This window comes from Numida meleagris, chromosome 5, assembly GCF_002078875.1.
Source record: "Numida meleagris isolate 19003 breed g44 Domestic line chromosome 5, NumMel1.0, whole genome shotgun sequence".
NCBI lineage: Eukaryota > Metazoa > Chordata > Aves > Galliformes > Numididae > Numida > Numida meleagris.
Genome location: NC_034413.1, coordinates 12,472,224 through 12,499,162, shown reverse-complemented (window position 1 = coordinate 12,499,162; position 26,939 = coordinate 12,472,224). Strand labels below are relative to the sequence as shown.

The 26,939-nt window shown below is 45.0% G+C and overlaps 1 protein-coding gene across 2 annotated transcripts in view; it reads left to right on the top strand.

The window, feature by feature from the left end:
• SUFU (SUFU negative regulator of hedgehog signaling) overlaps positions 1 to 26,939 on the top strand; it is an 82,670-nt gene that overhangs the window by 30,114 nt on the left and 25,617 nt on the right. Inside the window, exons 4-8 of one of the 2 annotated variants that reach the window (XM_021398101.1) lie at positions 13,079 to 13,221; positions 15,699 to 15,784; positions 17,628 to 17,700; positions 22,061 to 22,214; positions 23,713 to 23,824. In XM_021398101.1, the coding sequence (XP_021253776.1) occupies positions 13,079 to 13,221; positions 15,699 to 15,784; positions 17,628 to 17,700; positions 22,061 to 22,214; positions 23,713 to 23,824 (568 nt within the window). Of the gene's footprint in view, positions 1 to 13,078; positions 13,222 to 15,698; positions 15,785 to 17,627; positions 17,701 to 22,057; positions 22,215 to 23,712; positions 23,825 to 26,939 lie in introns of both variants that reach the window. The other variant, XM_021398100.1, reaches the window with a different exon arrangement.

Below are 26,939 nucleotides of genomic sequence, written 5' to 3'. Positions count from 1 at the left end.
GACTGCAGCTGAAGATGCTCTCTTATTCAGCAGTTTTCCTCTGATTCAAGTTAGTTTAATCCCAGCCACAGAGGCACTTTGCACTTGACAGGCAGTATAACTTTTACATTGAAAATGAGACTCAGTGGGATTAAGTGATTTGGCTGAGGTTGCAGACCTGAAGCCATTATGCTAGAGAACGCTTTGATACCTGTTGCCCTTGCTTAACCACTAGACCTCATCTTCAGCTCTTCAGGAGTTTAGCAGGCTTCGGTCTGGTAGCCTCAGTGACCCTTTCCTTGCTGACATATTTTCAAACACTCTTGACACTGGCCAATTTCTGTGTGTAAAAACAAAACAAATTCCTCGCTTCCTTGAATACAAATGAGGCTTGTCTAGCTTGTTTGTCAAAGTGTTTATTTCTTCCCAATAGGATAACTAAAGCCAAATAAAATCTTCCAGTAATTCATAGACTTTTTTTCCCCTGGCTGTGCCTTTATATTTTTTTAATCCTAGGCTGATTTATTGTTCTCTTCTGGTTGCTATGGCTCTGTAAAATATATATTTTTCGATCATCTGTTTGTAATATTGACCAGTTTCCAGTGTGGAGCTGGCCCTGGCTTCTCTCTTGTATTCCAGGATTTTAGATTAAAAATGGGCGGATTAACTGTGTTTTTTACTCCACAAAGAAGTATAAATCAAGACAAATTTCATTTCAGCAGAACCCGTTACATAGTAAGCTCTGTGCAGACACAAAAGCGGCGCGGTGCCATTGTAGAGCAGCGCCTGGCCTACTGCCAGCCGTAGGTGAGTAGGATTCAGCCGGGCACGTAGGTTGTGTGCCTTGATTCTGCACAGGGGCATGGAAACATTCTGTCCCTGGTTCCAATTTAACCCAAGTTTGTTGTGGCCAAAAGCTCTCATCATCTGATAGTTATTCAGTGGTCCATGAGAAATTGGTTGGGTTTTAGTCTAATTCCTCTTAGACATTTCCCATAAAACAAGCTGTTCTGTGAGCAAAGCGCACATCCTTTACGTATTTGTATCCTCGCTCCTCCCTGTCCCGCAGCGCTGAAATAAATCCACTTCTCTCTGTGCTGCTGCCCATGAGCTCACCTCCCCAATATTTCCCACTCCCCATCTCTGAAACCAGCCCCGGGATGTCCCCTTTCGTCCTGCTGGGAGCTGCGTGCCATGGGCAGCACCGCACACTGTGCTCACTGCTGGAACCAGGTAGCTCCACGTGGGTGCTCAGCGAGGTGCCTGGTGGGATGGGCAGAGCTCTATCCTGTTTGATGTTGTGGCAAAACACTGTTTGTGGAGGGACCCAGCTCTTTCTTTTTCCCCTGTAGACCACAAAGTTTATGCAGCACTGCTGGCAAGCCAAAGAAGCAGCTGTCGGGAAAGCCGCTGATCAGCCACTTCATGCTGAAGAGACCTCATGGAAAATAGTTTTATCTGTAGGAAAGATGCCTCTACGAGGAGACATTGTGTAGGAGTATAAATACATGTTCTTTTGAAATACTGTCCCAGGATTGCACAGAAAAAATATTAAAGCTGGGACCACATTTATTCCTTCTTATTTCTGTTCCTGCCCAGGTTGCTCAAGGTCTGAGACGTGGGCTGGCACTAACTGCTCACCCTGCCCGGCAGCTAAACAGTGCAGTACAGGTGCTGCCAGGCACAGCTGGTGGAACTCGCTCGTTTTGCCCATGTGCTCCCATTAACTGGCCCAGAGCAGTGCCTGCTGCAGCAAACCCTCCTGCAGCCTGTAAGACATCAGCTTGTCCTGACTGCCCTCAGCCTGCTGCCTGTGCGTGCAGCCGTAAGCCACCTGAACTTGTACCTGAGCTCTTGGAGCTTGGAACCTGCCTGCTTCCCTGATGTGGCATCTCTCCAACAAGTCCCAGGCAGCCTTCTCACTGATCAGTCTTTGGGATCAAGCTTTTTTCTCTGATCTGTTTTGGGTTTTTTTTTTTTATGTGACTATTCTGGGTTTGGTCCAGCAGGGCCTACTGAAACAGTTGTATAGCTGCTCTTCTCCATTCTCAAAGAAATGTCCACTACCCTTCGTTGGTTTTTCTTAATGTTGTGGCAGCCTTGCAGTCTGGCAGGACACTAGAGGAAGTGTAGCAGTACTGACTGCACAGTGTCCATCCTCCTCAATGCAGGAAAGAGAGGGAGAGGATGGACCCTGGCAGCGGTACACTGAGGGTAGCACATGGGTCAGCATGCAGAGATGCCTCTACCTTCTTTAACAAATTTAAGTGCAATTTCCTCTCTGCACACTTGCGAAGCTTAATGTTGTTTGTCTTTTTGTGTGGCTGATTTGGGCACCTTTTGCGTGCAGTGCCTTTCCCCATGTTTGTGAGGCAGGGATGTGCACTCAGCTCCATGGTGCAGCTGGGCGCTGAGGGAGGCTGCAGTCATTACAGAGGAGCTGTGGTGCATTCCCAGGCAGTGAGCTGGCGTGCACCTGGCTGCCAGTCGTTCCTGGAGGCCCTTTCTGGGCCAGAGAAGTGGTTTCTTGCTGTGATGAAGCATGAAGTGATAAAGCAGAGCTACAGGTGTGACTGCTGTGCAGTGCTGCTGTCACCACACGGCTGGTATGCTCACTCGCACGCTGCTTTGCTCTTGTTCTTCTGGCAGCATAAAAGGAACGGCCTGACCTCAGATCTTGGATGGCTGAATGTACTTGGCTTCTCTTTCTGTTCAGAACAGACAGGGTGCTGCCTCTCTATAGTACTGCGGATGTCCCAGACCAGGGCTCCATCCTGCCCATTGCCACTCCTTCCACTGCTGCTGGGACCAAGCAACTGTTCTGTTTAGCATTTGCTGCTTTCGTTTGGTAGCATCTCCCTGTGCTTTTTTTTGGTAGTTGCACCAAATTGCTTTTTCTGCGCTGATGCAAAAGCCCCAGTAGCCCTCTAGCCACATTTGAAAAGTGCTGTGTGCTTTCTCATGAACTAGAGAGGAGTGGACCTGCAGCACTGCTGTGTGATACTGCATTTTGCTTTGTCAGCACAGGGGGGTTGAGCCTGGGCTGGGCAGGAGAATCAACAACTTCCTCACAAGATCAGGGAGCGTCGTTCTGTGCCTTGCCAGGGAGCTGCTGTTGTCTTGATGTGTAGCTCCTGCTTGAGCACAGGTCTCTGACCTTCCCATGCCCCGAAGGCTGGACTGACACTAAAGCATGGGGAGACTTTGTGCCAGGAGCAGAGGCACAGAGACTCTTTGTTCCTTATAAAAGACTGTTTAAATAGAAGAAAAGCTATCTTCCTTCTGACTGTATAGTATTTCTAGGTAGTAAGTAAGGGATCTCAACACTGGCTGAAAGAAGAGGCTTGTTTGTAGCTACTGCTGCAATTCAGATAAAGCAGGTTCAGGCCCAGTTTGTGTTGGCTGGATTTCAGCTGGTGCTGTCCCTTTTAATTCTGTCAACCCCTGTCCTGTTGCAGCGTGGGAATTGTACTTGGCTCCTTGCTTTTCAGCTGTTCAATACAGTTCATTCAGTTGGTTTATTAAAAAAAAAAAGTCAAAATGATCTGTCTTCTCTGTGCTCTGCATCAGTCCATGTGTCATAGGTGCTCTCAAATGTCATGGATAGACAGAGCAGTGGCACTTGCAAATCTGATGTATGACTGCATTTATAACTTCAGCCTATGTACTGCATATGGGCTCCCCCTGGAAGAGGGAGGAAAGAGACAGGAGTGGAGACCCACAGAAGCCTTGCATCTTGGTGCAAAGCTGCTGCAATGTCTGAAGGATGGAAGGACAGTCAGCAGGCTCCGTGCCCTGAGGACCCTGGGATGCTGGCTCCTGGCATATGTTTATCAGGATTGGTCATAGTTCAGGATCAGAACCAATCTCGCTTGTTTTCTGCCCAAAGTGGAGGGAATCCTTTTCTCCATCCTACCCAGAGCATCCCTGCTACAAAAGGGTGAGGAGCACGTGTATTGGGGACCAGAAGAGTAGTTCTGACTCTTGGGGTGAGGAAACAGGGCAGGAGCTGCACATGTTCTGTCCAGCCTTGGACAAAGGCTCCTTCCCTGTGCTGTGGGAGGAATTCAAGACAAAAGACACGGCTCGGGGAACGCAGAAAACCCCTTCCTGCTGATGTGAGGTCCTCTGGCCTCTCACATATGAGGTCTTTGTCCCACTCAGCCTTTTCTGGGAATCGGAAGCAGCCACTCTTATAGTTAAAGGCTTCTGCATAGAATAGTGCTGCCTCCCCCTGTCAAGGAGCTGAAAGCCACAAAACAGGGATTGTTTTGCAATCACAGGAGCATCCTCTTTTTCTGCCTGTGTGCAGTCATTTGGGATACACAGAGAAGAGAGTGAAGGTTGCATAAACCAAGTAGCCTTGTGAAAAGGACTGTTTTCCTTGACAGCTGCCAGCCTATGTTAGATGAAGCTGCAGAGGGGAGAGCAGGCTGAGCTGGAAGTTGGTTTCACTGTTACATATCCACCTTCTTACACTTTCTCTTGAAGATCTGTGAAGCAAATGGTACTCAAAGGGTGTGTTCTGCCTAACCCGCTCTGCACTCTGCCTGCCACTGCAGCAGTACGCTGGGCTCATTACAGACCATCTTCTGACAGCTTTACATGCAAAGAACCTTTACGGCAGCCTGCTCAGCCAGGAGGCAGCAAATGGGCACAGCAGGGAAAGCGTTTTGTTCTTGGTGGGAAAGGGAACTGGGAGTGTGTGTTCAGAGACTGCAGACAGCCCAGAGCCTGTGGGAAGTGGACTCTTCTCCTTTTTCTTTGAAAACCTGAGGCTTAAAAGAATCACCTCGGAACACGTGGGATGGAGTTTCAAAAGGTGATCCAGAAACAGGCTAATCATTTTGCCTTTGAACTATAATTATAGCTCTTGGACAGAGTTTCTGTGTTTCTCTTGCATTGCTGTTATGAGCTTGTGGAGCTCATCTAGTATTTCTAATACTTCGTATACATGCATGTGAATGCAAAGTTCCTCTGCTTCCTGCCTTTCAGCCTCCTGCTTTGCCAAAATTAAAACAAAGGTTTGGCTCACTCAAGCTTTAAATTCCTGAAAACTTATGTTAAAAGCAACCACTGAGAAACAACGCTGCAGTGCTCTCTAAGCCATCCCATCCCTTCCCATTAGAAGTCTCAGAACCAGTGTGAGGGTAACTTTTCCTGAGAGATCATGATGTGATTACTGTACAGGTGTTTTTGCACAGACCATCCTCCCTCTCCTGCCCTTTCTGGTGAGTAATTTTTGCTTAAAGAGAAATCTTAGAGCAGTCTTGCAGTCTGTTTGAGACCTCTGCGCCATGAAGGCTGAGCATTAGAGCTGCATGCATCATCTTTGGGTCCTTCAGAGGAGGATAGTGCCTTAGTTTTTTGAATCCTTAGAGAGTTCTTCAACAGGAATCTCCTAAGTACCTAGGGATGATCAGAAGTGGCAACAATCTTGCAGTGCTCCCCTGTCCACCTACGCTCATCTTGAGGGCTTCCACGTGCACAAGCGTGTAAAAGATTCCACAACACAATGAGCATTTTTCTCATGCTGCATTTCTCCTTCCTCACAGAGGACACCTGGGAGGTTGTAAAGTGCTGTGGTACACATCTTTGTTCTAGTTGCACCTAGCTGTGAAGTATTCACATAGCTGTAAAACGTTCTGGCTTTCATGTATCCCAACACAGGATAGTGTCCCTAAATAAAAGGCAAGCATCTCTTTCAATTGGGTCCATGTGGGACCATGTAATCTGTAAATAAATTGTCATTTAATACCTATTTTGAGCCAGCCCTTAATCTGAAAGGAAATCCTGCTGTATAACATCCTCTCTCTCCTGGGCCTCCACCCCATCCTGAGGCCATTCTATTACAGAAGCTCTTGAAGGCATAAATACAGTGCTTTGAAGAAGTGTTGTAAAAATGCATCTCACTCAGGTGAGAGGTGCAGAAAGCTGGTGACAGCAGAGCTGGGCAGCGCTGGTAGGGTCCATCTCCTGGTAAAAAAAAAAAAAAAAAAAGTGTGCAAGGGGTGGCTCTGGGAGGCTGCTGACACAGGGCCTCTGGGCTTCTCCTTGCAGGCAGGAATTGCTGTGATGCCAAGGGGGAGGCTTTATCCACGGAGCTGGGACTCTCCTGCCCATGCTTAGTGCTTGGCAGGTGCATCAGTCCTGCTCCCCTGGGGCTGCTTGGCTGGGAGGTGCAGGATGCGGGTGTCCCACTCCTGTTAGAGGAAGGGAGAGCATGCTCGCCACTCAGAACCGGGCAGATGGTCAAGGGTGACAAGGTGTAGAGAAGTAAGATCTTGGAGCAGGAGAGTTCTGTGGGGCTGTGAAAGAGCAGCTCACGTACATGTTCATTTTCTTTCTCATTACAATGCTACGCTGCCATATGTTCCCTCCCTGTAGGTGGACGCTATGCAAATAAATCAGCAGACAGGTGAGAGCTGTGCTGTTCCAAAAGCACCACTGGGGATGCGTCCTGTCTCAGGCAGTGCTTCTGCAGCGAGGTGCCCATGTGCTGCAGGAGGCTGCAAGGAGCAGCGGGCAGCTTGAAGCTGGAGAAGGCTGCAGGAAGGCGGAGGAGAAGGGGGCTGGAAGGAGTCAGAGAGAGGATGGGGGCCCCCAGCTCCCAGAGGGTGGGAGTGTGCCCTGGGCATGGGAGTCACTCGCTGGGAGCCTGCGTGAGAAATTCTCAGAGGCTGCAGTAATGGAAACTGTGCGCGTAGAGTTGGGAAGGGAGAGGGAGCCAGGCACACAGATGCAGAGGGGATGGGAAAGAGTTGTCCTGGGAAACAGAAGAGGTAGAGGAGGCCCAGAGCCACAATGGTTGTTGCACGATAGCACTTTAGTAGCTAAGTTATTATGCTCTCCACTGTCACGTAAGGCATCTGTGATCTGCATTGTGGTATGAAAACCAGTGTTTGTAACTCCGTCTGGGGAAGCTGTGGCACAATGATTCACATTTGCCACTAACCCAGTATCAGCGAATGGGTGGCGGTTCTGAGCAGGGAGGAGTCTTTGTTATGCTGGGGGCATGGTGGGTCCTGCTTCTGACCCCTCCACATGGCTTTCAGTCCTGGACTTTAAAGGGATCCAATAAGTTATATATAAGTGTTTAAGTTGGTGAGTTCTTTTCAGAGGATCATTCATTTTCCGTGTTTAACCGCCTGGATTTAAGGAGTAACTAACTGTTCTCTACCTGCTGATCAACTTAAAAAAATATCTGCATCGCTCTTCTGTTTTCCAAACTCAGTCTTCAAACTTCAGAGGTCAAGGAGTCCTTACAGTGCTGATAATCTGTTTTTCTCCCCACTCTTTTTTAAAGAACCGTTTGCCTAGGCCCCTTGTTTATAAAAGCCCAATTTGAATCCCTGCAGCGGAGCCATTGTTTAATTGTGCTCCGGGGATTGAATTCTTCCCAAGGCATCTTGTCCGTGCTGCATGTCTGCAGCGGGCAGCAGCCCCGTGTGAATCTGTGCTTGTTTCCCAGACAGAGATAAGGGGCAGCAAAACTGAGCTGCTCAGCACAAACATGGGAAAAGGGCTTTTTTTTTTTTTTTATGAAATGCAAATATATCATGGCTTGGACTCTACTGATTTTTTCTATGTTCTTGAAACGTTCCACTTGAGCTAAAAATGAAATTACAAACTAACACTGCCAGCCAGTCCCCCAAATTATATCACAGTTGTTTTTCTCCTTTACCAATCCATTTGTGCAGTCCTTTGTAGGTTAGGAAAGGAAGCAGACAGACTGAACTTAGCATTAATTTGGTTTTCCCCTAGATTATCTTAATTTAACGTGACTGGTAAATGAGTCTGAATGAGCTCTTTCTTTATACCCTATTTTTTGTGTGTTTTTTTTTCCTTTAATTTGTGTCTGTATGATGAGTTGCAATAGCAGTATTACTTTGAGATTTTTAGACAATTTTCATGTTTAGTCTCTTACAGCTACATATTTGCATGCTTGGTCATATCCATTAGTAAGTTAATTAGAAATATATTAAGTAGCTCTGGTGAAAAGCATAGCTAATGCATTTCAGTGTTGGACTCTGTGTCTGCCCCTTGTTTCTCGTAATTAATTCTAGCTGTTCCATCTGCAAAGTGGTACTGAAACACAGCATCAAATCTTACTTGTGACAGATTGCCAGACTACCTTTTTTTTTTTTTAAAAACAAAACCAGACTGAATATTAAAAATGTGTTGGGGAAAATGCACTTATATAATAAATTATATGAACCGTGCATGGGGTAATGGCAATGCAATAAATTACATGATTTCTGCAAGTATTGGATAAGCTGCATTCAATTTAAATGTCTGGCTGCATCACTGTCATGCTGGTCAGAGGCTCACCGGGAGCCTTGGTAGCATTCCTGCACCCGAAAGCTTTGGGCTCGAAATCCTTTTCTGCTTTTCTTTGCCCTCAGCTACAGAATTTCTGAGTTCTGCTGTCTGTTTGTTGCTGCTGACAGCTCAGCTGTGCAATCACTGTTGGACACAACCTGAAAGCTTGTGCAAGTGTTCAAGCTGCTGAGCAGCGCAGATAACGTAGGTCTGGCTTGTGTGAGGGATGTGGTCACCTTGCTTGCGTTCCAGCATACTCACTGCCATGCACTGCTGTGAATTTATTAGATGTATTTTTTAGAGCAAGCTAGCGGAGAAGTGCCAAGAGTTGCGCAAAGCACTGTGACAGCTTGGAGGGCAGCGACCCAGAGCACTGCTGCTGTCACAGGGGGACAAGCACGATTGTTCCTTTCAGCAGCATCTCACACAGCTCAGAAAAAGAGGGACCTTGTAACGACAGCCTGGCTTTCTGCAAAGACAAGAGAGGAATGCAGAGACTTCCTTTAGAGGGATACCAGTGCAGCAGAACTGCCGTTGGCCCCAAATCAAGCCATCTTAGTGGCCAGGACCAGGCTCAGGCTGTGTGCCAGGCTGGGCATGGGCAGAAGAGGTGCTCTAAGTTCCCTTGCTTTCTCCTCACTGGTGGAGCAGCCTTAGCTCTAAATTTTCCTCCTTGCTGTCACCTGTGCACTCACAGGAGGAGATATGTACCTCCCAGGTGCCCAAGCAGCTGTTTGCCTCCTCTGGGTACAGGGCAGCAAGCTGATGGGGAGCATCTCCTCAGCCAGATTCAGCTTGGAGAAGCATTGAGATGGAGCTCTGTTAGCTCTCGGTGTGCTGTCCTTTTCTACTTGATCCCTGCAGTTATTCAGGGGAGCTAGGGCTCCTAAATAGATGTAAAAATGGCAGATTTAAAAAAGAAATGGAAAATACAGTGGGAAATAAGCTGTTTCTCTGCAGACCTAACCAGTGCCTCCTGAGCATAGATTGCACACTCTACACTGTTTATAAAATGTCTCGAGGCCAGGAATACGACTTGTATTTATTTCTTTAGACATTAACTGTATTTAGTCAAATTAAATGCAGGGAGAATGCACTTCAAGATGTGCACGAGCACCACTGCGCAAAGAATTTACTAGTCCACAGTGGGGTGGTTCCTCTGAGTTATTTCCCCAGTTCTCATTATTGAGCAGTTGGGGAGTAAAGCTGGGAGAGACTGCACAGCTGAGTTATGGCCATTGCTGCGAGGAGCTTCACCTGCTTTGTGCAGCCTGTTAAAGAGAATGGATAATGGCATTTTAAAGACTTCAAAATATGGGAGGTTTAACAGAGTAGTGTGGTGTAGCTGTCTTATGGATGCTGCTTTTGCATATTAGAACGACACAAGAGCTGGTCTGTGGGAAATTTAGAGACTCCTCATTTCTGTGGAGCTAGAGAGATGCTTCAGATTTGCTGTTATAAAACATGAAGTAAAGCAATAAGTTTAAAATGAAATGTTTTAATGATTTCCTTGTTGAGCCCTTATGAAATCGATACCCGCCTGTGACGCGTTTCAATTCTGCAGCATCAGCGTTCCCTCACAGAAAAGAAGAATTCAGGAGTTTTTGTTAAAACACCATCTTACAAATTTGTGCAGATGGGTGACATTACCACATTAGGTTTCAATCCCTTTTGTGCCCACAGACTAATCGCTGCCCTGTTGGGTGATAGAGGAGTGCTGGGTCAGCAACAGCCCCACAGCTACCACAGAAAGCCGTCTTACCTTCTCCTGGATTCAGGGCTCAAATGCTGCTGAGACTCCGAAGTTTAAAGCTTACTAAACCAAGATAATTTGCAAAGGAACATTCTTATCTGAAAGGAGAGTCGTGGTTTGTCCTAACCCTAGCAATTGCTTTGGGATGCAGATGGCATTGTGGACGTTAGTACTCTCAGACTGAATCACTGCCCCAGGGTTTTGAGCTTCTTCCTATAATATTTTGATTTTACCTCAAATTTTTCTTTCACACGTGTATTAAAATACCAACTTTCACGTCTACATTTTTGAACTTTTCACACATGAGTAGCTTCCAGCTGCAAGTTTAACTATCTCACTTGATCTCTGCAGTAAGGGAAGCTGTAGACCCATAGTGGTATCGTGATCACTGAAGGTCCTGCTCCCATCCTGGGTTCTCAGCAGTGCAGAACAGCTCCCAGATATTAGTCCAAGACAGAAGACTGCTTCTACAGACAGTCCACATGGTATGGGAGAAGTAGGAACACTGTGGGCACATCTCAAGTGTATTGCTCCTCAAAAGGTGTTTGTGCCTCTGCTATGATTGGGATGAGCGCATGCATTCTGGGCAGCAGTGCCAGTGCCTCACCTCCCTCTGGGCGATGAATTTCTTCCTGACATCTAACCTAAATCTCTCCTCTGTTAGTTTAAAGCCATTCCCCCTTGTCCTATCACTGTTAGACCATGTAATAAGTCAGTCCCCCTCGTGCTTATAAACTTCCTTTAAGTACTGGAAGGCCACATTGAGGTCACTCCGGTGCCTTCTCTTCTCCGGGCTGAACAAACCCAACTCCCTCAACCTGTCTTCACAGGAGAGGTGCTTCAGCCCTCAGAGCATCCTTGTAGCTCTCCTCTGGACCTGCTCCAACAGCTCCACAAATGTGTACACATAGAAAATACTAGCACATTGCACACGTCTTTGAGAGTTTATCCAGTGTTGTACGTGCTAACTCGGCATTCATCAAAACCAGAAATGTAGCTGTAAATTTACATTTATGAAAACTTCAGCACTTTTGGTTAAAACATTATAAAGATTTTGGTTGTTTTGTTTTGCAAGCCAGGTGTGATACGGTGGGAACGGAGGATCTGCATGCCAGTTTCCGGCGTGAGTGCAAGTGGCTATCCAATGCTTTGTTCCTGCAGTTCCCCAGTTCAAGCCCTGCAGTCAGAGCTCTCCTCGGGGCTGCAGTGGTCTCTATACAGGAGCTGATCTTACATTCTGGGTGGGTTACAATGCAGCGAGTGTAGAGCTGAGTTTCAGGCTGTAATTCTGATTTTTCTGCACTCTTACAGATTTTAAATGGGCTCCGTCTTATTTGCAGAATGTTGGTTGTTTTTTGTGATTTAATTGAGTAGGCAGTGTGAATTTTGTGGCATTCGTGTGCATGCAAGAGAGGGGGAGATTTTCTAAGTGTTCAGTGTTCACATAGACATAAACAGGTGGATTTCCAGCAGAGACATTTGCATTTGAAAACCTGCTCTAAACGGGCTGGGATTTCCCAGGAGAAGCAGCAGCAGCAGTGAAACGCAGCGATCGATCAGCATAGAATTGTGTGAGCGTTTGATGGGCAAAATGTTGTGGTATAGAGACAGGAGCCAAGAATAAGTTCTTTGTGGTTTTGTTTCATTCCTGAAAACTGTGACTGAAGGGCTTTTATCATTTAAAAAATAAAACTAATCAGCCACATTTTGGCTAACCTGGAGAACATCAGCAAGATCCTTTGCAGCTCTGCTGGTTTTGTCCATTTGTTTAATCCAATTTCGATATAAGAAAACTTTGAAATCATATTTTTCATTTCTGTCCTTTTCATTTTATGTCCCAACTCTAAAAGCAAAGTAATGCTGTGACCCGTTCCTTTCAGCCACAGAGCTGAAAGCGTGTAATTCATTGTACGTACAGATAAACTCTTTTTCCTTTAAGCAGCTCCATTCGCTGAGTTACTGTTCTATCTTAGTTTTAATGAAGGAAAACGTTCCCTTACTTATCGCAACGCTTCTGTCCCATGCCTCGTTTGTGGGGCCAACCTCCTTACAGAATCTGGAGTTATTTTAATTCTTAATTAATCTTCTGAGCTGTCTGAGAAATTAGTCTGAAAACTCGTACGCAGTAAACGTTCAAACCAACGCCAATGGGGACACCTGGTGGAGGAATCGTGAGTTGCCCAGGAGGTTTAAATCCACAGACGTGTAGGCATGGGTTAGCTCATCAGTGGCCTGACTTTTCAGATGCACTGTGCTGCAGCAAGAGCAAAAATGCCCATAGCTGGTTGCTTTACTTCTAGTTCATCCACAGAGCAGGTATCAGATGCAGGGGTTCTGCTGTACCTTCTGGCTTGCAGGTGGGATGTGGGGTTATGTGGGGAGGATTTGTCTTTCTGGGGAGAAGAGGAGGAAAAGAAAGGAATTCTTACAGTTGTGAAGAAGAAAGGATGATTCCTGTCCCTTTATTTAGATAGAGTCCATTCTGACTTAGAGTGAAATTTATAGCCTACTGGTTTTCTCACTGTTTGGGGAAGAAGGAAAGTATTAATTATAATTCTTCACCAGAGCCACCAGACAATTGGAAGAGAAAGTGACTGACTTCTAATGTCACAGGCTGGGTAGCAGGCTGGAGATTTTTATTAGGTATAACAAAGTATTCTTTAAATCTAATTTACATTTCAGAGTCTGTTCTTTGTGGCAATTCAGAATACACTTGCAAATCAAGTGTAAATTGTTGTCATTTAGGCATCCCATGTGGCCCATGGGCTAGCTGTGCCCTCCCACCAAATGAGACTAACAGTAAATTAGAGGGGGGCTAATTTAACTTGATGGTGCTAATACTTAAACCTTTTTTTTTGCCACAGGACTGACTCAGGATTGGGCACTGTGAGCAGCAACCAGGGGCCGTGCTGGTCCTTACCAGAGGTCCCCATCTGACAGTGGTCAGGCACAGATAGATGGTAACAGAAGCATTATTCTGGCATATTTTATTGACTAAATATTTCTTATTTGTTTTCCTTGTAGAAAACACCTTCTGCAGCGGTGACCATGTGTCGTGGCACAGCCCTTTGGACAACAGTGAGTCCAGAATCCAACATATGTTGCTGACAGAAGACCCTCAGATGCAGCCAGTGCAGACTCCTTTTGGGGTTGTTACTTTCCTACAGGTATGACACAGCAGTGGTGGCTCTGGTACCTCTCAGGAGTGGGATGCAATTAGCACTACCTTTTATTTAGCTTTGATAAGTCAGGTGCTTATTCTGCTGTCTTCCTCCTTTCTGTCTTACTTGATTTCTGTGGATCTCATCTTTGCGTTGTTATTCTGGAGGTATTCAGTAAGGATTTTACTAGGACTGAGCAATGGCACATTCATTTCTCAGGGAAGAAGCCTACCTCGTGCAGAAAAGATTTACATCCCGAAACAGACCTGGAGCTGAGTATTACCCTGCTGTTCTGAAATTTCAAACACGAATGTGGGATAAAAAAGCAAAGGGAAATACTTAATATTATTTTAATATAGAACTAAACAAATTAATGCTATGGCAATATTAGTGGATGATCCCCTCACTGATTTTATTTCTAGGAGAAGAGATGTTTGCAGTAGGACTCAGAGTTGCTTCAGCATTATGTAGTGAATGAAACATAGCTTGCCACGTAGAGATTCTTTAGAGGCTGTGTGAGTTTACCTGTACTGATCTACCATCTAAGAAAGGTTCAGGGTTGCTTTGCAAAAGAAACATCCCTTATATATTAACTTTGCTCTGCAATGAGCAGAGCTTCCTTGGCTAAACAGGTTTGCTTGTTGTCAGAGATTCAAATTTCTCTACTGGTGTCCTTTGGATAAGGACTACTTTAAACACTTTTAAATTACATATGGAGTTACTAACCTTAGTGTCAGAACTAACATAGCTCCCCCTGCTCTTTAGAAAAGCTCCTGCAATGTGGGAGAACGCGTGTTTTATTTTACAGTTTAAGCTTCAGGTTGCTTCCGTTTGTCCTTGGCTGTCGTTGCAACACGTAAGAGGAAGCTCCAGTATCACAAGCATGCACAAGGCAACTGCTATGCAAGGGCAAAGGCTTTCCTGAACCTTCTCATTTGCCCAGAAGTCTATGTTTTATGAACAGGAAAGAGATGGGTGTGAGCTTAATAAGTAAAAGGTGAATTGTGGGATCTGGAAGCAAAAATAGAGAGTCAAACTAGGCAGGGTGATTCCTGGCTGACTCCCCAGTTAGCGCTGCATTAGTCTGCATCCCTTCTTTAGTACCCAGCTGCTCGGGATCAAAGAGCAGCCAGCTTGTTGCATCCTGAGGTTTTTGGACTGTAATCTCCCACAGTACACACGGTTGTCTTGATTTCCCCTTTGTTTGTTTGATGCTTGTTGTTAAGGATTTATTTTGACCAATGAGGATGAACGGTTGCAAAAAGTAAAGAGTAAACATGAAATAATTTCCTGTATAGAGTCTCGCAGTTTGTATGCAATTAGTGAGTAAAGGCCCAGGGAGGGGTGTGCTGAATTGAGGGTGATTCAGGCTGTGCACAGAGGAAGCCTGAGACATGGGTGGGGATGGAACGCATTCTCAGGGCTAGGTCCTGAAAGATCGAGCTCTGCAAGGGGCAGAGGAGTTAGGGTGTGCAGAATTGGGGGCGTGCTGACATGGATAGTTTTCCATGCAGATTTCTGTCAGTGCACGTTTGTGGTAAAGGCGCATTGTGTACTTTTGGTTACCGCTCTACAGAACTTAGTTTTCAATTTTCCTTTCTCTGACAGTACACCAGCTGTACAGATTCTGACCAAAAATTCAATGTCATTGGAAATCGCTTAGTGTCTTGAGAGAGAAAATAGAAGTCTATGTCTAAAGTCTTTTTTTGTCTCAGGGGATGAATCATTGTGCTCCAAGGCACAAGCCAGTGGCTGATGGATCAGGGGGAAAAAAAAAAACACCAGTTGCCCTCATTTGAAGTGTCTGATCTCAGCTGCTGTGAGAAGGATGTCTGGTGTTGCTCAGTGTGGCATATCCCAACCTGAAAGGCAAACACATCTTACGTTGTACAGGAGGGCAGAAGTCTGTAGTTGCCTGCAGTGAAGAGTGGATTACGTGATGTGTTAGCAACTTTACTTTATGGTGGTGGGTAAGATCAAACCAGTCAGCAAATAGAGTTGGTCAAGAATTTATGAGCACTAAAGTGTTCCTTTGTGTCACTGTATCTTTTACCTGATTGAAATTGCTGGTTTTGTTATCACATTTGCTCCTAGCAATTGGCCAACAGCACTATGTTTGGCATGTGCTTAGACCCTGAGCTGTCCTGGCTTGGTCTGTCTTATGTGGATGAGGTTGAGGTGTGAGAACAGGCCAGTGGATCTTCAGTAAACTCTGATTCTTCACCAGACACTCCTCTTATTTAAGTTCACACACCTCATGCAAGATTAAATGTTACATGCCAGGGCACTTCACACAGCATGTTGAGAGCTCGCAGAATCTCCCTGTTGTTCAGGCTCTATTTGTCCTCACTTATCTACTTAGTTGAAAGGGATTGTGCTTCTCTGTATCTACACAGTGTGATGCAGCAGGACGTCGCCCATGTTCCCTGTAGTTCTCACACAGTTTCCATCTGGTTTAGTATCTCTGTTTTTATTTATTTCAGATTGTTGGGGTTTGCACTGAGGAACTGCATGCAGCTCAGCAATGGAACGGGCAAGGGATCTTGGAGCTGCTTCGGACTGTCCCAGTGTAAGTGCTCATATAGCCCCAGACAGAGGAGTTGTTTGTTTTTATTAACAATCTTTAACTTGTTGATGGAGCTTACGCTGTAGCCAGAGATGGGAATTCATTGCAAATCTGTTCTCACGCACAGACACTTAGATGGCAAATTAATACATGTGGACATCCACATGTTCAGGGTGGAAATGAAAGAGCTCTTGAAAGCTTAATTTCCTTCCTCTTATGCCTGCAGCATATTCTCATTGGTTCTTCCTGAAAGAGCCAAGGCAGCTCTGACTGGTGACCTCTCTAGTTCTAAGGAGACGAAAGTGAGGGTCTGCTTTACCATGTCTAGGAAAGCTTGGGTGCTGTCTGAAAGAGAGGAAATCAATCTCCAAGAGGCCCCACTTGACGGACCAATTTGCAGAAGGAGGAGTATTTGTGATAGTGAAGTTTGTTCTGTTGTATCTCCCCTGGCCAAACAAAGATAGTGTTCTGTTAAGGAGGAGATCGATTTTAAAATTTATGTGATACGTTGGTACTTCATTTGCTGTCAGGTTGCAGCTAAACTTTTTTGACTTGCAGATGTGTGGCTTAAATGTTTTTCTGTATATTTTGAGGAGATTATTGCACTGTGATAGTAGCTTAAAAGATTTTAAAGAAAATGAATTTTGAATACGTATACTCTCAATGGGCTGCCACAATGCGCTGTGATTGATTGATAATTTGGAGGAGTCCAGCCTTTGCTGCTGGATTTCTTAAACTTGAACTTCTCCCATTTAGGTACAAGTGCAGATAATTTGTGCAAACACTCTAGAGAAGAGAGAATTTGTCCAGCTGCAAACTTCGTTTCTGGGACCCCAAGGCAGTAAACAGTCTGCAGCTCCCTTAACTCCTATGTCAATATAGACATAGCAGTCTTCTCCCCAGTCTGTTCTCATATTGGTTTTTTGGCTTTTGTGCTGTGCTGCAAGCACCTTTCCAAAGATAAAATGAAATCCAGAAATGTGCCAGATTCAAAGACAAAGCCGCAAGCTGCTCATGTGGAGTCAGGGTGAAAGACTCTTGCATCCCAGTGAGGAACTGAAACAGATGGCACTTCTGCAGTTAACAGCTTCCAAAGTGATGTGAAAAAGAGTAGCTATCGATACATCTGAAAAACCTATAAAACATTAACTTTTATTGGTCTGACTGCAAGCGCTTTTGGAGACTGTAATACAGACAGGGCCAGAGGAGGGGGCTTTTAACTGCAGTAACAAAGTGTCTCATGAAAAAAAAAAAAAAGAAAATTTCTATGGCGCTTTCAAAAGACTTCAAGTGAAAAGTGCAATCTGAGGCTGTTTTCTACAGCCTGTGTGTGCTGTGACCCAAAGTAAAGTCACCGAGTAGTTCATCTTCACAGTAATAGGTTTTCTATCACCTTTCTTTGGGAAACATCTTGACTCTTCCAACTTTCATTGCTAATGAAAACAAAGATTTCCCTGAAACATCCGAGTATTTAGACAAAATGTCTATTGTGAGATATTCATCAGAGCAATAAGCTTTTTGTGGTACTGACCATGATTGCTGATCTCAGCAAAAAATGAAGTCCCAGTGGGACCCTGCTGCATCTTTAAATACGTAGTAGAGACCCCATGCCATGCTCATCTTTCATATACTTAGGCTACACCAGACTTCTCAGTCCCATTTCAGTTACCTGTAAAACAGTTCAGTCTTGTATGAGTAAGTGCATCCACACAAGGGGCAGCCTATGTCAGACTCAACTGCATTGCAAGACTTGGTGGTGCCAAACACTAGGCGGGTAACAGGTCACCAAGGGCTTTCATTATTAGCACAAGTCCTTGTTTGGTTCATTACCTTTCTTTCTTTGTAGAGCTGGAGGCCCCTGGCTGATAACAGATATGCGAAGAGGAGAAACAATATTTGAAATTGACCCGCATCTGCAAGTATGTCTTTAGTTAATAAAATATCATGTCTTTTGTAGTAGCCAAGGAGGATTGGTTTCATGGTATAAAATGGTTCTGTTTTTTTTCTGTAAAGGTTCTGTGAACATCTCAAATTTTGTAATAATCTCAGAACAGTCCTAGAGACTCCCTTTGCCCTCTCGGAGGTACTTTGAGAGTGCACGTGTCCCGCCCCAGATGGATGGCAGCTCTAGGAAGACATTTAGAGAAGAAGGTAGAACTAGAAAACTATATCGTATATGAGACAAATTGGTAAGATTTGGACTGCATGTTTTAAACTATAAGGAATATAGAACATTACCTGATTTAGAGATGGAAGATTTGGATCATCCTCCTTTGCTTTAAATGCAAGGACAAGGAGAAATAACATGCAGAAAAATTAAAATCAATTAAGTATTTTTTTCCCATGGCCAATGTGACAGTGTAGGTCATTCCTGTAGGATGGCACATGGCATCCAAACAGTATGATTTGAGAAATAATGGCAAACTGTAAGTATTTCGTGATGCTGTTAGTAATACATGCAGGAGGATGTATTAAACCCTCTCTGTCAGTGCTCAATTTAATTTCTGAAGTTAAAAGATAAGAATAAGACCTCACTAGAGGGCTTGCTGTCCCGTGGCCTACCTCCAGTTTGTGAGTTTAGGAGGCAGTTCTGCATCCCTTCAGCAGAGATATGATACTGCAGTATGGGATTCCCAGGCAAATCCAGCGTTGTTCTGATCTTGTTTCAGCAAATCACTGAGTGTTCCCTCTAACTGAGATCTTACGGTTTAGCCTGGTAGGGCATGTGCATATGTGCACGTTTTGTACAAGCTGTTGTGTTTGCTGCTGGTCTGCGTGTCTGTATCTGATTACCCTCCATTGCCTCACAGCATCTTTAATTTGGAAAGCTTAGGAAGGAAACCAAATTCTACTTTTACTGTCCTTAAGGATTTGTTCATCTAAAATAACAACCCCAATCTGAGGGAGAAAAAAGTGTTCCGCAAATGTCCCACAGTGTGAGAGCGGACACAACTGCAAGTCCTATAAAGTTTTCAGGCTTTTCACAATTTTGCCTGTGTGTCCTCTCCCCTCCTGGAGGGTGTTGTCTGTTCTCCACAACACTGGTGATTCCTGACGATAACAGGGGTTTCTTCAATTTACTGTAAATGAGAAGTAGCTCAGCTTACTGGAATGTGAGTCAGCCAAGACAAGTTAAGGCACATGAAGAGTGCTTCTGCCTCACAGTGTGTCCTGCCACCGACGGCTTTTGTGTCTGTGGTCTTTCCGGACTTCCTCACGTTAAAACATTCCTGTTTTCTGTTCCCTCTTGCCTCTCCAACAATGAATATGTGCAGGTGTGTGTACTGCTCCTTCCTGCTGGGCTCCTGTAGACTGCTGCTGTCCAACAAAGAGCCTAAAACCTGTGTGGGGCTGCGGTCAGCCCTCACCGTGCATCTCATGCTCTGCATTAGTGGGCAAAGGATAACATGTCATTCATTCACCTGGCATTTTTAGTGGTGATACAGAGTGTGTGAGAGCTGAAGGGCACCACTGGGAAATAGGGGACGTGAGAGGGGAGAGAAAATGGTCGGATTGCTTGGAGCGGGCGAGCACGTCGCCAGCCTGGGGAGCGGGTAGAGCTTGTTTTGAGGCTGCATTGTCTCTTGTGGGAACTGATGAGGCCTAACCCCAGCCCTGGCAGCAGCAGCTGTACTTTCTGTTCGAAGTTGCTGAGAATGGATCCCAACTAAGATGTCATTCCGGGATGTCAGCAATTAACACTGTGGCAGTGCTGGCTGTTCTCTATGCAGCCAGGCTTCCCTGTAGGCCACTCACATTTCCCTGGCAGCACTGTCACACCATCCCTGTTGGTCCCCAGCTTCATGCTGATGCTCTGTCTTAGCAGATATCTTAGAAAAGAATAAAGCTGATTTGAATTTCCTGAGTTGCGGTTGCTGCTCTGTGGATCACGCTGCAGTGCTCTGGCTCATTTAGAAAGGGATCAATGACTTAGAAGAGCCTCAGAGCATCCCTCCCACATGCTGAGAGGAAAATGGGACAGAAGCATCCTTTCTTTGAGGAAGGAAAAAGCTGAACCTCCTTTGCCCTAGGCTCCTCCTGCTCTGCTCTGCTGCCCTTTCGTGGGAGGAGGAGCAGCCCCTCACCCAGGCACAGCTTTACTGGCTAAGGATGGGGTGAAGTTACTGAAACCACCTGGACCAACTGAACGTTGGTTGGGTTTTTCTTGTTTTTTTTTCCTCCCTTGGACATCCATGTTTGCAAACACAATCATGCAAATCAGGCTACCTAAGGCCAGCTTGTTTCCATCAGCTCCCCTTGATCTCCCAAGGATGCCAATAGAGCAGCATTTCTTCCCCTGAGGAAGTGCTCTGGGAGCCAGCTGAGATTCAGACAAAGCACTACATCCCTCTCCCCTCCCCAAGGCTCTGTGCCTGGAGTAGGGCCTCCAGCTGTGGGGATGAAGCTGCACGTCCCATAGATCATCCATCCAGCTGCAGTCCTCAGGGCCCTTTCTCTCCCTGCTCTGGGCCAGTTTGGTGGCTCTTCATGCTTTCTCAATGAATGGAATGAAAAACAACCGTGCTGACAAGCTGAACCTCCCTATGCCGGCTGCTTTGGGTCGTCACAGAGCTCCCTAAAGAGCCACATGGTAAATCTCACTTAGAGCATCGTTAGCATATGTAGCATCAGATGTATTTCTTTTTCACAACTTCTATTTCTGGGCAAAACAACAAATTTTGTGTTTAGGATATAACAAAAGAAAATCTCAGCAGATGTATTATTTGTCAGATTTTCCTATTACTTTTTTGAGGAAGCCACTTTCCCGTGATGCAAGAGGAAGGTCCCAGGGAGTAGCCTTCTCTGGGGGAGAGAAGCAGAAGGAAGGCAGTCTTTTGAATGCTGAAATCTAAGCCAGGACAGCTGTGGTCTTACCCCAAGCTTCAAGTTTCTGCCTCCCTTTTGGGGCCAGAGAGCCAGTGTAGGAAGGTGACCAAGTTTTAAAGAAGTCACTTGTCAGAGGGGAAGGGGCATGGGCACATGGAGGAGAGCGGGATGGTAGCCAGGTGGATTCCATCATTATAAACTGCTGCACAGCCACACCCCAAGTGCTATGCTTATCTTTGAGCTGCTGAAATCCTCTCTTGAATGGTCACAAGAACAAGTAAAGCTCTTTATAGGGTACAGCAGATACAGCTGGGCAAGGGGAGGAGTGTATGTGGGTTTTAGTATGGAAACTGCTTCTTGGGGAACAGATTTTGCAAAGTACTGAATGCTCCCACGGTCTCTTGACTCCAGTGGCGTGGTCAAAGCAGAGGCCAGGAATAATGATTTGCTCCTGTTGTGTAACACAGCTCTGCTCTGCCCTCAAAGCTAAAGAGTTTCTGTCCTGCAAGCAGTGGGGCTTATTGCATGTCTGGGGCTGACCCAGATGTATGTAGTGAGATGGAGATTGCTGAATGGAACTAGAAGTGACAGACTTTGAAAAGGAGCCTGATTTATTCAGTGCCAGTGGAGAGGTACGAGCGTTCTGAGCAGCCCTAAGTTTGTTCAGCTCAACATTACCCCCTTGTGGGAAATAGGTGGAAAATCAAAGTAACAACATTTCCCATTAACAGGTAGGTGTCCTCTGGCTGAAGCTTGGAGTGCAGTCTTGCTGGCAACAGATGTGGGTGTCCTTGAAAAAAATGCACGGTGTCTGAGAGCATCCGTCTGCTTGTTGTTGATGTGCGACACCAAACGATGGTTACGTGCTTGGAAAGTATTTTGCCAATAGCTCTGACACTTGCATGCAGACCTATGTCTCCTTGCATGTTTGTCCTCAGCTGAACATCCCGGCACATTAAAAAGCAAAGGCTGTACAAGCAATCTGCAAATGGTGAACTTTTGAGAGTGACGGATCACTCTGTGCACTTTTCATTGGAGACTCCTTGGAAAGGGATCTTTGTTATAGTTTTTCAGGGGTTTGTTATCGGTGGCATATAATAGGTAGACTGCCAAGTTGTGCTTCATGTAGGAGTATATAAGCACTTTGAGTTGTTGTAAACTGGAGCTAACATTGGAAGTAGTAACCCTGTATGCCTCACATCACTCATTTCCGCCTCTGTCTTCTCTGTCTTGTGCCTGTGAGCACCAAGCAGTAAAGCAGTGAGGAAAGGACAGGAGCTCAGCCCAGCCTGTCCTGGTTTGTTCCAGTTCAGATCAGCTCCTGATTTGACTCATTGTGCAGTCACACTTAGCTGGTACATCAAAACATGAATGGATGGAGCCAGGCTGGGTTTCAGCTTGGGGTCAAGCCACATCCAAAAAAGTTGTGGGGTTTCGGATCTTTTCAAGCAGGAGAGAGTCGACAAAGGGATTGAGACAGATGGCTCAAACCTAAGTGGAGTGAGTGCCAAATGTGCCTGGGACGATCTCAGCCGGCCCCCTGAGGATGACGAAGACAGCAGGAGCATTTGCATTGGAACCCAGCCGCGGCGGCTCTCCGGGAAAGGTAAGACGTCCTGGGCTGTGGCACTGCCTTGGCCTTTTGGGCACTGTTGAGTCTGGGCAGTGCCATGGGGTTCCTAGCAAACAGCACATGTGCTAGAAGGCGTGGCATGCCTCAGAGGAACAAAATGAAATTTTGGTGTGGCTTCTTAAAGAAGAGCAGGAGATGGAGAAGGAGATCTTTGCTTTGTTTTTTTCTAAATATATCTTTCAGGTTTTGGGCTGTTTCTCATCTAAATCTGCAAAGTTAAACTGAGCACTGTGTGAAACCAGGACTGTAAACACCTGCAAGGTGATGCAATTGCATTTTCCTAGGCTGTGTTTCCTTTTTAACACTGTCACTTCTTGGGTTGTACGTTGGACTGACATTGCACGCTGCTGTAGCTGAACTCAAGTGATTTCTTGTAAATATGGAACTCTGGAAGGAAGAAATTGAATACAGTGGAATTCCCCTTTGCAGTGAGATGCCATGTCAGGGTACAGATGTCATGGACATTAAGCATGATTGAAATTATGCACACTATCTTTCAAATGGGTGAAGAAATATAAAATGTGAGGGTTTGAGATTTCTTGGAATGAATGATGTTTTCCATAGGAATTATATCATATTTGTTTTAAGTCCACTTTTTTCTTTTTAAAGCAACCACTAAATGTTTATAGGGTTCTGCCTGGCCTCTGTGGAAATATTTTGAACCACACTGGATCAAAAAAGAGTAGAAACTGTTGTCCCTCAGCCCTGCAAATGAAAAGCCCAAGACGCCTATAAATGGTGATATTTGTATGTCATGTCTTTCAAGAGATTTTGAAATCACTTTAATATCTTTTTGTCTAATTGAGCATCAAAAAAGATGGGGAAACTTCTGAGAAAATTAAGAAAGCATCCCCTTCAAGTATTTGTCCATTGGACATCATAGGAAAATGAAAAAGTAAGAACGCTGCATCTGAACTGTATAATTTGCAGTTTATTTTCAAATATGAGCTTGAGTATGAAGTTTATCTGCATAAAAGGTTTTTCTTTTTATGAATTTGGTAATGAATTTTTTTCAGATTTTCAAAGCCAATTTCAAGAACTCCAGGACCTCCTTCCACTTGTTTGATAAAGGAATAAGCTCCCATTATGCATAATGGGAAAAGTGACTTCCAGCACAAAGGCTGGATGTGTCAGGAGAGCTGCAGAAACAGCAAATGCATCCTTTAAAAAGCATACAAATCTACTCAGAATTTCCACGTCAGGGACGTAGTACCAACGGTTCCAGTTCTCCTTGCCTGACATAACATTGCGGCCCAGAACAAGGGAATTCAAGCTGAATTTGTAAAGTGGAACAACTCTTAAGGTGCAGGAAGTGCTGTTACGAATTCACCCTTAGTATCTCTTTACTTCTTCCTGAAGGATATAGATGAAAGATGCCATAGAAACAGGCCTTTTAAGAAAAGCTGTTGTCTCCTTGTGTTTGTGATGTTTCTGGGGACTCTGAATCACGTTAAAAAAATTCTCTTTGCAGATACAGAGCAAATCAGGGAGACTTTGCGAAGAGGGCTGGAGATTAACAGCAAACCTGTTCTACCTCCAATAAATGCACAAAGACAGAATGGGTTGAACCATGACCGAGCACCGTAAGTGCATTCTCCAATGATGAGAGGGTATAAGAGCACGAAGTGGAAAACTAAGTTAAAGCTGGCTGGGAAAAGGCTTGGCAGGAAAGGAAAGCTAATAGCAAATGCTTGCAAAGCACAAAGACAGAGGAAGAAGAGTTGTTAAAGTTGGATTAATGGGCTAATACTCAGGAGGGCAGGTTTCAAGAGGAATTTTGTTCAAACTTGCTAATACTGAGTGGCTCTGACAGTGTCCTTTAGGATTTCTTGCTTATGCTGTACAGTGTTCGAAATCAGGCTGGATTGAGCCCTATAAAATTACTGTGTCAAACAGTGCCGTGGTATCCAAAGAGCTAGATGGCACAGGTGAGCATTTGCTGGTGTTTTTCCCTGCATGTTTTGTGTCAAAGTTCATAGTTAGAAACCTTTTGGTTAAAATGCTGATTTTTTTCTAAAAGCAGCTTTGATCTTGCCTGAGAGGGCGGGTACTGGCATTGATTAATGCCAAGTATCACCCTGGTGTCTTACAGTTTGTAGACTAACAGGTGAGTAAAGTGGGACAAGGTGGGCCTGTGGATCTGTCCTCATTTGTAAATTTTGGCTTCAGTAAGTCTATAGGAAGTTACCTGTGGTTTCAAGCCATCTGCAGTATCTGCACTTCAGTCTTTTGTTTTTTTTTCCTTTCCATCTTAGGCTTATTTCAGTTACTAGTTAAATCTCTTCCATCAATTTTAACTTTTTCATCTAAGTGATAAAGATAGGCATGCATCTTTGCACTCTCTCATCTTGGTATTTCCTTTGGTTTCCTAGTGTCCTATGAACATTGTGTTCCAAGAGTAAAGATAGTCATGAAGTCAGTCCTTTACTGTAGCGCCAGGCAGCATCCTGCTCTATTTCAATTCCGTTTTCATTCCTAATTCAAAATATTCCTTGAATAGAACTCTGATGTCCTTTCTTGTTTCATTTTCTGGGTGACCTCTGATTTAGTTTGCGTATGAGTATTTCTGAGTTGCCTGGTACTTTGGAAGGAAGTATTAAGTTAACTGCTGATGCTGTGTACTAATAAGTAAGATGATATATTGGTGCTTATAAAAAAACCAAACAACCAAAATCTCAGGTGGCTTTATTACTGCTTTAGGAATAACCTTATTTTTGATAAGTAGTAATTATATGGAGCCAGATCCTGACCTGACTCAGATTATGAGTATACTGCCTTGCATGAAGGTTTGTCCCATTGGATCATTGGTTGGTCCTGTTGGCCCTGCTGAAGAAATAAAACGACACCATCTGATTTGCAAACATCACACTTGGCCTTAGAAGGCTGAAAAGTACTGAGCAGCATTTCTCACAGATGCTGGGCTCCTGCATGAATCTGCATACCCAGGTACAGCTCTCTGTTTGCAGTGGTTGGGGGAGGCCAGAAATATTTGGGTGCTCACCTGGTCAGGGAGGCAGCTGATGGGTAGGCCACAATGCTGGCTGGCAGTCATTGCTTAGATAAGAAGGCTGTACATTATTCAAGGTACGGTAAGCACAGATACACTCAAGACAGGGTGCTGAAATGTTAAGGTGGAGCACACAAATATTTACCTGAGTTTTTAACTGTGCTGAGACAGAGGCAAGGGCAGGTCAAATTCAGAGCTTCATATCCATGGTAGTAACCTTTGTAGCAAAGTTGTCTTACCCGCAGCAGCTGCACACCCACCCTCCCCTGAAGCCCAAATAGTAAGAGTGGCTGCTTCCCTATGTTTGTCTCCTAAAAGATCAGTGCATTACTCTGAGGTCTACGGTTACTGCTGCAGAAGCTGATAGCTAGCCTGTTTCCCCATAATAGCAATGCAGTTAACGAAAGTGAGCTATCAGACTACTGCGCATTCAGCCAGTGTCACTGGTGATAGTTATCATCTGAGTGATGGAGGAGATCTCCTCAAATCAAACAGCTGTGTGTCTTGGTACCTCCTTCCTCCGTTCTTACCTACTGCTTTGAGAGGAGTTTGGAAAGGGTCCTTTTCGACTTGTGCAGTGTTTTTTCCAGTTCACGTAATGGATACAGCGGGGCTTGGTTGATGCATTGACAGGATGGTACAGATGCAGTAGTATAGCAAGCTCTTACTAAGCCTGAGCCTTTCTTAATATACTCTCTCAGCATGTCTTAAGCATTTGAGCAAGGTTGGACAGCCTGCCCCTTAGTACACCAGTGTGGTCCAAAGTCTCTCAGCTCCTACTGCTGCAGAGAGATGTAGCCTAGGAATTCAGTTTTTGTATGTAGTAGTATATCTGCATCCACATTCCCTATAGGTACCTGCAGCAGCAAAGGCTGAGACATGAAAGACACACAACCCAGTGTAGATACAGTAATTTCATAGGACTTACAGGCACCTGAGGTGGACAACTCTGCCCATAGATCTAGTCCTTGTACAAGTGTCTGTACAAGGTACCTTGCTTTGGGCCTGTTAGGGCTGGTTCTCAGTTCTGCCCTTCACAAGTCATCTAGCTGTTGAGCTTCAATTCTAAGTCTATAAAATGAGACTAATAACAATGTCATCTTCTTGAGGCACCACCAGGATAAATATGTTAACGATTACGAGGTGCTGGCTGATGGGAACCAGGCTTGTGTGTAATCATATCCTGCACTGTACACACCAGACCATAAAATATCAAAGCCATGGTTCGCTGCAAGGATCCTGTGAATAACTGGTGCGTTAGGGGCTCCTCAGCAACTTGACAGAAACGCTATGTTGGGGCATGGCAGATTGTTCCATACTTTCCATAGGGAGCACTGCAGAGCCCCAGCCATCAAATTTGCACTCAGCTGACATTAGGATGTTAAAGGCTGACATAGACTTTAATGGTTTTGTGCAGGAGAGGAATTTGCTGTTTATTTATCGTAGATTTGCAGCCACTGACTGCTTTCTTAGTAGCAGTCTCCCCTTTCTTTTCTCTGGCCCCTACCACCCACACACAATAATCTGTCAGGGTTTAGAGTAGACGGCCTATTCCGCATTCAGTGTCACTAAATGCATGAGAACACTCAAACTTTTGGATGTTTATTTGTATGAAATGTTGGGGATCCAGATGCCATATGCATTTCCCCAACTTTGTGTTGTTACGGTTTTCAGTGCTTATGCAAAATCCT